This window comes from Lissotriton helveticus, chromosome 9 (assembly GCF_964261635.1).
Source record: "Lissotriton helveticus chromosome 9, aLisHel1.1, whole genome shotgun sequence".
NCBI classification, from domain to species: domain Eukaryota; kingdom Metazoa; phylum Chordata; class Amphibia; order Caudata; family Salamandridae; genus Lissotriton; species Lissotriton helveticus.
Window position 1 is genome coordinate 146,952,938 of NC_136070.1, and position 12,329 is coordinate 146,965,266.

Here is a 12,329-nt window from a genome sequence, read left to right on the forward strand (position 1 = left end):
CGTGGTTGGTGGGTGTCGGTGCAAAAATTCACAGGAAGTCGGGGTGCGCTATAATCAAAATGGGAGCCTGTTTCGAATTGCAATGCTTACACAGAGCACTGGCACCCCGAGCCAAGGGAAAATTGACAATCTGTTTTCATTCAGAAATAATAATGTGATATAGCATTGGAAATCACAATCTTGCCCACGTATGGAGTTGTATTCTTCATTTGGTTATAACTACTGTTTGTCACATGGGTGGTCCTACTGGATTCCTAGAAAATCAATAAAATATAAAAAAAAATATGAGTTGCTTTAAGAAAGGCAATTTGAATGAACATTGGTTCCACTCCAGAGAAGACGTGCATGAAGTTATTTTGTGTATGTCCTTGTTACTTTATATCATCCAGAGAATATTAGCTGGCCATTCATATCTCACTAGGCTACTTACAAGTTAATAAATCTGATGCCATCTTGTTTGTGCTCTTGCAGTGTTACGTTACAATGTGATGACGAAGAGTAGGTACCTATGGTGTTTGGCAGTGTTACTGTAACTCCACATCTGTAGGCTAAAAATGGTTGACTTGTCTAGCCAAACATCATCTACAAAATAGGCAGTCCAACTAAACCAATGTAATGCGTGTAAATTAAAACATTGTGGGAGAAGATAGTACCCACATTGAATGTAGTTACCCACTAAACCTCCAAATACAAAACTGGTCTGATTTCACCAGATGGTATGTAGTCCAATTTCATTAAATAAAAAAATTAAGTAATGGGTAAGACTCACTGGGATGCTTCAGCAACACACGTCATCTTCCTTGAAGACAGTTTGATTTAAACCCCGTATTTCTGTTCTCCACTTTCCTAAGTTATTTCTGAGTTTGCCAGGAAATGGATCGAAAGCTAAAGCAAGAGCAATGGCGGGAGGGGACAACATTGGCATGTGCATCTTCCAAGCTTCTAGCATTTGGATATTACAGCTCCACCTCACATCTGGCACACAGGAGTCAGAAGAGCACATTTACCCATAACATTACCTTGGGTCCAAAATTTAGGTGGCTTAGAGACCCTTTGGTATAAATGCCATTTAACTGCATCAAAAGCTTTTTTGATATCTAATAACACTACTATGTATTCCTTTACATCTTGGGAAGGTTGGTTCATTAAATGCAAGAGCTGTCTGACATTTGTAATCAAGTTCTGACCTGGGAAAAACATATTCATCAGGGTGAACAAGGTTGACGCGACCCTCATCAATCTAGTGCTTTGCTGAGCAGTTTGGTGTTTTCTTTAACATTGATGGGACTCAGTGCGCCCTAAATTCTTGGGATCTTTATCTGGTTTGGACATTTTATCGAGGAGAGCCTCATGCAGTGCTAACTACTGCTTCCCCACCTTTCTAGCTTCCCTGCAGATATCTTTAGGTGATGTATTCTCTCTCTGTATGTTTCTTATTGCAACCATCACTTCAGATTCTAATGTTAGTGAGTTTGTTAAGTTTTTTAAATGTTGATTGACTTGGGAATTAAAACATATTCTCCTTTCCCTTGTTTTTCTCCTTTCGTTAGCTTGTAATGTTAGTTTGGGTAAACATGCCCAATTTTCATTAATTTTGCATCTATAATATTTAAAATATAAAATTACTTCTGAAATGCTTCCACTTGACTTTGAAAAACAGAATTCAGAAAAAAGATGATCAGTTATTATTTAATAAACATTTACCCAATTTTGGAAACAATTTTTTCATCTCAGATCTTGTTGTGAACCAGTCTAAAGCCCTTTGGTCCTTTGTAAGACTTTAAGGGTTGGGTCACATGTCACTTATATTTGATCATCATTTGATAGCTTGATGTGTGGATTCAGAATGAGATTTGCAGCCACGGCCAGTGTAGGTAAGAGAAGGGATTTCGACGGACGATGATGAGGATAAATTAATTTCTTATTTAACTTTCCATCGTCATTGTCGGTCGGAATCCCCCCTCACCCGGCCCCATCGCCTCACCGCTCTCACCTGCACGGGCCGCTGCTGATTTACCCAGTTCGATTTTCTTAATCTACAGATATAATCCCTTGGTATTTCGGGTGTGGGCACTCACGGGTGAGTAGTTGCACTTTATAAGACCCTGATAGAATTATTGAGCGATATGTCATTTTTTAAACTCTGCTACTCTAGGTCAAAATAGCTTTGTTATAAACGATTCTGCAATTGTACTGTTATGAGTATTCTCCTGGTGAAGGAATCAGCAGCGGGTTTTGCATGCTCCTTCTGTGAATTTGATGATGGACAATTTCAGTTTATTTTGGACTTTCGTTTGTTGTACTCACATTTGAACTATCAATATACCTTGTTTGATACATTTTAATTTTCAAACTACCTAGATATTATCCTTTTGGATATATTTATAATTTGGATAGTGCCTTTGAATTTTTAATACAACAATGCATTTTATTGTATTAGTGACTGTGTTCCGGATGTTTCTGTGATCCATTAGTAACATATTTTTTAAGTTGATAGAAAGTTAGAAGTGCAGTAAGTGTGATGTAATAATATGCAACTGCAGCAATGTTCTTTCATTTAGAGCAGTAATTCTAGGAGCAGGGAATGTTCATTGCAGTTCCTTTCACTTTGCGACTCATCAAGGCTCTGTTCACGATTTTTGGAGTTGGGATTTAACACACCAAGGGCATATTATCAAGGATGGCGTTAAAATTACTTCCGGTTTAGCGGCAGAAAACTGCAGTTAAAGCGACGATAATGGGCTTGATAATACGCCCTGGAGAATTCCAATAAAAGCCCATGTTCACAAGTGTACATGTACTTCTATTAGAATTCTCATGGTAATATTATCAAGCCCATTATCGCCCCTTTAGCTGCAGTTTTTTGCCACTAAAGCAGCGATAATTTTCAATGCCATTCTTGATAATATGCCCCTAAATTCTTCATGGCTTGCCTTTTTTTGTGCCTCTACCCGCCAATCTATTTCAGCAGGTTTCGCCTATGTAAATCTGGCTGCGGGAACCGCAGGAGGTGTGATGCTTACCACACAACTCAGAATTCAGATCCCTGCAGGAAAGTCTATTGACACAAGGACCGGAATTTAACATTCAGATTGTATTCAGGCCCGAAGACTTGCAACATGTGCACTTCACAACGACAACTGTAAATTGCAGTGCACATCTGTGCATTGAAAATGAGTATTTTTTATTTGCAAAGTCAACGGTGTCAGCTGTGTAAATGCACAACGCTTTTGAAGCATGCCACGTCCAACTTGTCAAATGTCCTGTATATGTCTTGAAAATGTTACGACTATGTCTTACTATCCCTTTCATAAACGTTTATTCAAACAAAAGAGTAGCCTCAATAAGTTAGGAAATATGGGTACAAAATATCAACATTTGTATTTCAGAAGAAAGAAAATACAGAAGCAGAGTTAGTTACCTTTCTCTGGCTCTACAAAACTCCAATGCTCTGGTGCCCTGGGAAACACCTCCTGCAGGTGCTTATTGTATTCGTTGAGGCTTTCCATCATGATCCGGTCCTTCTTGCTTCCATGCCTCTGATGTACAATTCTGGAGGACCCTGTGGAGGTAAACACAAGAGGCTCACACACAGGCCAGGGATGGAGGTGTGCAGCAGTCACCTTTAGCATGGATGCTGCTAGGAAGGTGAAGCGTTGATTCCAAAATATCGAAGCCATTACTATCGATCTGCACTTATATAGACTCTAGAATATCCACTATCAACATATGGCCAAGGTAAGCATACACAGGGAGGTATGGATTTACTATTCTTAGCTCCATATCCACGAACCTTGGCAGTCTATGTTGTGGAACTCACCTAAGTGCAGGCCGACATCAAAGACTATGGGCCAGATGTATGAAAGGGTTTTACCCATTCTGTGTCTATGGGAAAATGTGTTGATACATATGACCCCAAATTTTAAATATGAATGCATATTACTGTTTATACCTTAAAAACAATAGCTTATAACACGCTTTGAAATCAGCACTTTACAAAACACATTTATGAACCTAATTGCATTTCTGTTCGCAAAAACGTTCCCATAATGGTTCAAAATAGTATTAATCCTTGCATCCTCCATTGTGCCAAAGCCGGGGCAGCAGTTGCAGGTTATCCCTGGGCTTATAAAAGCAAACTCATGGAACCATGTGTGTTAAAGAATTTTTTTATTTTTTTTATTTCAAGATTCTTTATTGAAAAATGTTCCAGATATGATACAGATACAGTACAGTGGTAATGCGGGGGCACATACAGATGACCTACAGGCACATTGTGGTAAACAATCGGCTTATAGGCATGGTTACTGATGTAGGTAGTCGGTGTCTCTGTAGGCCCCTAGAGTGAAAGGAGGGGGTTTGTATGACCCTAAGTGTGCATCCAGGGCGGCCCACATCCCGCTTCTAGCTTTGTGGCTGGCTGAGTGCTTTGCTGTGATATTGTCCGCACCTCTCAGGAAGGTCACCCAGTTTATCCATTTCTTAAAGGTCGCTTTGCTAGTGCATTTCCAGTTTTCTTGGATAGTTTTGACCGCCGCTGTGAGTAGGAGGTCTACCAGTTCTCTATCCTCCCTAGATTCTAGGTCTGGGGCCATGAGTGCGGTGGCTATTCCATCAAGTCCTTGCTGTATTGTACCCCCCACTACTGTGTTGATGAAGTTGTTCACTCTACTCCAAAAGGGCTTGACCTTTGGGCACTCGTAAATGAGGTGGGCCAGGTCCCCCTTTTCTTTATGGCAGTTCCAGCATGTGTCATTCTCTGTGGCTCCTACTGTAGCTAGTCGGGCCGGTGTCCAGAACATTCTGTGCAGTAACCAGTACTTTGTTTGTGCTAGTTGGGGGGAGACTTTATTCTTGGAGGCTGAGACCCAGAGCGGGGATTTCTCCTCTTCGCTAAAGTGCCTGTTGTGCAATGTTTCCCAGAACGACATCGTTCTAGTGTTCAGTTGACTTATGTGGGGATATGAGTTTGTATAGGTGGGCGGGTTGGTGTCCAATCTTGTTCAGGTTATGCATGTGTTGTATAATGGAGGGTGTTTCTTTGGTAAGGTTCGCTTTCGTGATAGCAGCTCTGATTTTTAGGAATTCATAAAATTCGATGTTGGGTAGGTTGTTGGCTTTTTTCAGCGTTTCAAATATGAGTGGTGTGCCTTCCTTCCCCATCTGAGCAGGTGTGGGGATCCCTCTCCCATACCACTCCTTGTTGGCCAGTGTTCTACCTCTGTATGTTATTTTCGAGTTGAACCAGATTGATTCCCAGTTTGATCTCCTGATGCTATGTTCCATCTTCCTGTCTACTTTCAAGAGTGCTATCCTGGTGTTTTTGAGCACAGCGTTGTTTGCCTCCGGGTGTTTATTGGCTGTGATTATGGCTACGGGGTCGGCGCCTCCCAGGATGTCCCTCTCTAGCTCGAGCCATACAGGTGTGCAATCCTGGGACGGGATGAGCCAGACTATCCCGTTTTGCTAGGCAGGCCGTTTGGAAAGCCTTAAAGTTCGTGACGTTTAGCCCCCCTAGTTCTTTGCGTAGTCTTAATTTTTGCAGGCTGATCCTGGGTTTCTTCCCGTTCCATAGAAACTTGTTGATAGTTTTATCAAGCTTCTTGTGGAAGTCTTCGGTAAGTGTTAGTGACAGCATACCTAGCATATAGTTAAAGAATTTTAACAATATATAAAGGTACTTATTAAGAGGGTAGCAACAATGCTCAGTTTGTACCGGTGGTTGCACTCATTTATCTGAACTGGGGCTTTTTTTTCACTACTGACTTTCACCCAGTGCAACAGAGAGACGGAAGTCAGATGGAAGAAGGAAGAGAAAGATAGGAAAACAAAAATCCTAAACTTACTACCATTTTGGTATTCACAGAAGGCACTTACTCATTTTGGTATTCACAGAAGGCACTTAGTCATTGATGAGTACGTGCCTTTTGTGAATACCAAAATGAGTAACATACTCATTTTGAGTAACTTACTCATTTTGAGTAACTTACTCATTTTGGTATTCACAGAAGGCACTTACTCATTGATGAGTAGGTGCCTTCTGTGAATACCAAAATGAGCAAGTACCTCCTGTGAATACCAAAATGAGTAAGTGTCTTCTGTGAACACCAAAATTAATAAGTGCCTTCTGTGAATACCGAAATGATAGTAAGTTTAGGATTTTGTCTTAAATTAGTTCTGTGAATCGGGTCCATAATTATTGTAAAGTAAAAAATTTGAGCCTGTGCAAAACGATAATCTCATTCTATGCAGATGATATGTTGCTACTGGTGCTAGATCTGGATTGTAATCTGATGCCCATTATCCATGAAATCATGGCCTGAAGCAGATGGTTGGTGTAATTAATATTGGACAAAAACTATATTAATGCCATTAACCAGGAAACAAATCTATTCATTCAGAATACACACTTACATGGCAGACTGAGCCGTTTTGCTATCTGGGTATCCATTATCATTGGGACATGGAAACAATAATAAGTGAAAACTATGGTAAATGTATAACCACACTAAATAACTGAGGGCCCGATTACGAATCTGGCCGTCCAAGGACCACCAGACTCGCGGGGCATGGCGGTTGAGGTCTCCCAACCGGCCTATTAGGATTTGGGCTGTTGGACTGCCACAGCACCGGCGCAGGGATGTGACGGTCAGGAGGCCGCAATATGCTTGACAGGACTGCCGCGGTCCCCCCAAGCATATTACGAGTTTCCTCTCCTCCGGCGGTGTCATAGAGGTTCCTCTTTCATGAACACTGTAGCGGAGAGGAACCCCAGTTCCTGCCCAGCATGGACTTTTCAGTCCATGCCGGGAAGGAACTGTTTTTGGTGTTCCCATTGCGGTGCACATTTTTAGAGTGACCACTGTGGGAATGCCAAAAACCAGCCCGCCAAACAGGAGAAAACTCCTCCTAACCTAGCGGGTGGTCTGATCACAGCTTTGGTGCTGCAGTGGCAGGGCGGACCCGGCGTTGCACTGCCAAAGTCGTAACTAGGCCCTTAGTGATGAGAAGGATAAAACTGTTGGTGGCTGGAAGGAAAAAATTAATGAAAACGGTTATCTTGCCCAAGCTTTTGTATAGTTTCCAGAGTATACCTAGTCTTCTAAGAAGGTGTTCTTTTGGGAGATTGAAACCCTAACAGTAAAATTGGCATTGGTGGGTAGATAGCCATGAATAGCATGGCACAAACTGCAGCTCCCCTATGAACAAGGACAATTTGCCACACCAAACTTTGAGGCGTATTACCAGGTGGCACAGGTGCAGATTCCCTTTTCTGGCTGCATGGTACAAAACAGGAGCCACATTGCAAACTTGAGGCTGGTTTGTCACACTGAGGCCCCCTTTACAAGGCACTCTTTCAGACCCCTAGTAGACCTACCAAGGAAATACACACATCAAAGCATTCCACTTGGGCCTGGGACAGACTTGCTAAAATGGTGGGTATTGTAAGGGCATACTCGCTGCACATTTTATTGGTAGACAGACCCAACAAAACTATCTCAAGGGGAAGGGTAACAAATCAACATCCGCAATGTAGGAATTTAATGACAGTGGGAGCCCTCTATGTTAATCATACATTTTAATTGTTTGAAGAATATTTGGATGGGGATCAGGTGACGACTCTGATGGATGCCATACTGGGCAGGGCTTAAATCTTCCATAGTGAAAACATTTGGTGGTCTTTCCGACGAGCCACCAGAATGGTTGTTACTCAGGATGATTTTATCTAATCCCTCCCCTACCAAGATCCTCACCAGAATGTATAACGACGTAGTTAGTCCAATACCAAAGGAAGATGTCTATATTAAAAGCAAATGGGAAATGGAACTAAACATTGAGATAACAGATGCACAATGGGGGTACTGCTGTCAGCAGATGAAAGAGTTTGCACTGAATGGTAAATTCTGGCGTATCCATCTAAAATATAAACACCACCTGTATTATACTCCGGCTAGTATGATGAGATTTGGGATAGTTGCTTCTGCTGATTGCTGGTGTTGTAGTGCACAGGATGCAGTTATGTTACACTTAGCATGGCTTTGCCCACAGGTACATTCATTTTGGCAAGCTATTATAAATATGTTGAAAGAAAAGATTAACTGTGAATTAAAATGTGACCCCACTAATGGCCTTGTTGAGATACATGAAGGAGGTTCCTAAATCCAGCCAGAAATTTGTAGCATTGACTCTACTGTTGGGACAGTGAAGAATTGTTATGATTTGGGGTGTGAGAAGGTCTCCAACTATGGGTGACTGCATGCTTCACTTCCTAGGAGCATGCAGAGATATATAGTTTCATGCTACCTAGAGCCTCCTGGCCTAGACGCATACAGTCCTCACTGAAAACTTACCTGGCCAGCATAAACAAAGCATCATAGGTGACACACACTGAAAATATTATACTGCACCTGTAATCCATCTAGTTGTGAATTATTGGGCTGTAACATGCTTTATGCCTGTCCTGGGATGTACAATGGCGAGCGGTATGGACTGAATCAAATATTGAAATGTATGTTGTTACAAGGACATATGCTTCAACAATGTAACTGCTGATGTGTTGTTGCGTTGTTTACTTTGTAATATACAAAAATGATATATACTTGAAAAAAGAGTGATATGAAGAGACAGGAAGTGTGGGGTGGAGGTAGAAAGAAACATGAGACGCAATAAAGACTAACTGATAGATTCATCAATGTCCAATTCAGCGAATTTCAAATTGCGAGTAAATGCGAATCGCAATTTAGAATTCGCAGAACGGCATTCATGAAATTTTCCGATTTAAAAATGCGATTCGCAAGCGGTCGCAATCGCCGATTGCGAGAAGCCAAAAATCGGTAAAAAATCGCAGATTCCGCCGATACCCCTGTTGAAATTGCGAATTCGCTATTACCGATATCGCAAATAGCGATCTCGCTAACAGCGAGATCGCAAAAACGGGAAGTCGCATCCTGAGCACAGTGATGACATCACAACCAGGAAGTAGGCAGCTCCCACCCTCATTCAGCAGTGAGAGGCTGAAGTACAGGCAGCAGTTGCAGAGCTCCCCTCCAGCATTCCCACAGGACTACAGCAGGAGACAGCACAGTGGCAAGCATGGCACAGGATGCAGCAGGACCTTCCACCAGTGGGAGAAAGCGCAAAATAAAGTTTTCGGAGCAGGAGCTTGAACACTTAATTGAAGGTGTGTCCAAGGATCACAACCGCCTATTTGGCAGTGACTCCCGGAGGGTACCAGAGGCGTACAAACGGCGCATATGGCTGCGCATCTGCGCCAAAGTGAATGCCGTGGGGGTGACCCAGCGCTCGGTGGACGAGCTGAAAAAGCGCTGGTATGACTTAAGAGGGCGGGCAAAAGAAAAGATTGCTGAGAGGCTGGGGGAGCAATTAGCGACAGGTGGAGGGGAGCCCACTGTCCCACCGAACACCCCACTGGAGGACCAAGTGGAGGAGACCATCAATCCACAGGCCTGCGTGGGTGTGACCCAGCTTGACTCCTCCCGACCCACCCAAGACACACTAAGTGCCATGCGACTGCAACCCCCGTCCCCCAACATCGTCCATGACTCCAGTGCATCCCATAACAAACCCCAATCATGCAGCCAAAGTACAGCTCCATAGCGCTATTGCATTGTGGGACATGTAGTCTGCCCACAATTACCATCCTGTACCATAGAGCCTGACATGTCCAGTGAGAGTCAATCCTGCAGCGAGACAGGGAATGGTAGACTGCATGCATGTAGCAAGCCTAACTGTGTACGGAACATGTCACTAATCAACGTCCACTTCACATCACAGGTGGCGCTGATGTCCCCAGCTCAGACAGCGAGGCCCTGGTAATAGAGGAGAACACGGAGAACACGGAGGACACGGAGGGGGATACACATCATACCCCACAGCCCGGACCATCAGGGCAACCTGCCACAATAGCGGTCATCCCACCACCCGCCCCTGTGGCCCGTGCCACCCCTGTGACAACAGGCGCTGCTGTATCACCACGCAGCACACAGCCACCAGTGGGGCCTGCAACACCAGCAGCAGGTCGCCAACAAACCCGCCGCCCTGCGGCTGTGAGGAGCCAGACGAGCGGTCTGCTCAGGGAGCCGCTCACCAACACATCCCGCGCTGGCAGGGGCAGAATTGTGCGAGCAGGTGGGCTCTCTATTGAGCGCAGGATGCTGAGTGTGCACCAGACCCAGGCCCGACACCTAGCCGCCATCCACCTCCAACTGGACAAGACGGCACGTAATGTGGCACATATGACAGCAGCTGTGAAGGCCAACACTCAGGCAATGTCCAGGCAGCGGAATGTCAATCGCCGCAGACACCGCCAACTATTGACCCGCCTGTCGGCGTACACGCGGTCAAATCACGTTTTTGGGAACGCCACCTCCCAGCTCTCGCGACGCTCCCTGGCCATGCAGGGCCAAATGGTGCAGTGCTGCCAGGACGTCGCAACAGCCCTGGAGAACATAGCAACAGCCATGCAGGGCATGCAGGCCACTGGCCATGGCCAGGCGGGGGGGGCAGACGACAACAGTGAGGCAACATCAAGCCACAGCAGCCAGTCCATACCACCGGCTGTAGCACCCCGCCGCAACAGCAGGCCCTCTGCCGCCGCACGGCAGAATCTGGAGGAGGACGTTGAGAGGAGGTCAGGGGCAACTACCCGGAGACGCCACTGAACTGTTGTGCATTGCAATGAGGCCACATGCTGACGCAACAAGCATGCCATACAGACTAACCTGGACATATGACGCAATATGTCCATCTTTTCACACTTTTCAGAATGCCATGTTTATTGTGCAGTAACAGTAACTAAAATTCTGAATAACGTAAAGTGCCTCATGTCATTATTAATGTCGTCATGCATGAGTTGAGTTATGGGTGTGGGGAGTGGGTGCCCTAGAAATAGTTCATGCAGATTTGGTTGCGGCGCCTGTGTCCTTCTGCTGGGTTCTCCCCGCGTGCGTGACGTACATGTGCAGGTGGGCGATTGTCCCCTTCTGACTCACTGCCAGAGATGTCAACAGGGATCCTGCGCTTGGTAGCAATGTTGTGAAGGATGGCACACACGGCCACGATGCGGCAGCAGACCTCAGGATCGTATTTCATGGCCCCACCTGTCTTGTGCAGTATGCAGAACCTGCTTTTCAACAGGCCAAATGTCCTCTCAATACAGTTCCTTGTGCGAATGTGTGATGCATTAAATCGCCGTTGTTGTGGAGTTGCAGGGTTGAGGTATGGGGTGAGGAGGTACTCACGGAGAGCATAGCCGATGTCACTTGTATGTAAGGAGCAGAGAGTGAGTGCCTGTTCTGCGCAGCTACATGATCACAACGTACACATTTGGGGCATGTGTACTTACCCAGTAGGTGTCCTTCCCCAAAGTCTCCCCTGGCCAGTCGTGTGTGGATGCCGCTGTGCCTGAAGATGAAGGAGTCATGTGTGCTCCCTGGGCACTGTACCACAATGTCTGTGATTATTGTTTTGGCATTGCACACCATCTGGATGTTGAGGGAGTGGTAGCATTTCCGGTTGCGGTACATGTACTCCGTCTCAGCAGGTGGGCAAATATGGACGTGAGTACAGTCAATACACCCAATGACGTGTGGGAATTGGGCTACATTGTAAAATTGCAGCTTTGTATCATTGAGGTCCTGTTGGCTGGTGGGGAATGATATATAGTGGTGTAGCCGGGTCAGCATTGCCTCCAGGAAACTCCTTAGGCAGCGGGACATGGTGGGCTGGGATATCCCCCCTGCAACAGCGACCATCCCCTGGAAGCTTCCGGAGGCCAGGAGGTGCAGGCAGCACAATACCTGCACATGTGTGGGCACGGCATTGGTCCTCCTTGTAGGGTGCTGCATCAGGGGGTCTAGGTCCCGGATGAGCTTGATTATCATGGCCCCACTCAGGCGGTACTTGGCATAGATTTGCTCCCTGGTTTGGCCCAGAAGGGTGACCCGCTGGCGGAATATCCGCTCCTGTATCCTCCGTCTGTTGCGTGCAGCTCGCTGCAGCCTACGCCGCCTCACCAGCATGTAAAGTCCAGGCATTGTGGGAATCACCAGGCTCCAGCTGCATGTCCTTAAATGTGTTTGATCAGCCCTGCCCCTGTTGGGAGTGACCTAACTGGTTTTGAGTTCTTCTTAAATTGCACGTCGCAAATAGCGATTTTCACGTTTTCCGCTTTTAGCGTATTTTCATGAATGGCATATTTGCGAATTCGCTATTAAATTCGCAGAATCCATGGGTCCTCGCAATTTCCGATTCGCAAATGCCCATCCTCCAGGATTCTGCGAATTTAATAGCGAATTCGCTATTTTTAA

At 45.3% G+C, this 12,329-nt stretch overlaps 1 protein-coding gene across 1 annotated transcript in view; it reads right to left on the bottom strand.

The window, feature by feature from the left end:
• HEATR4 (HEAT repeat containing 4) overlaps nucleotides 1-12,329 on the bottom strand; it is a 427,614-nt gene that overhangs the window by 265,358 nt on the left and 149,927 nt on the right. The window contains exon 4 of the mRNA XM_078659659.1: nucleotides 3,422-3,562. Coding sequence (XP_078515785.1) covers nucleotides 3,422-3,562 — 141 coding nt within the window. The remainder of the gene's footprint in view (nucleotides 1-3,421; nucleotides 3,563-12,329) is intronic.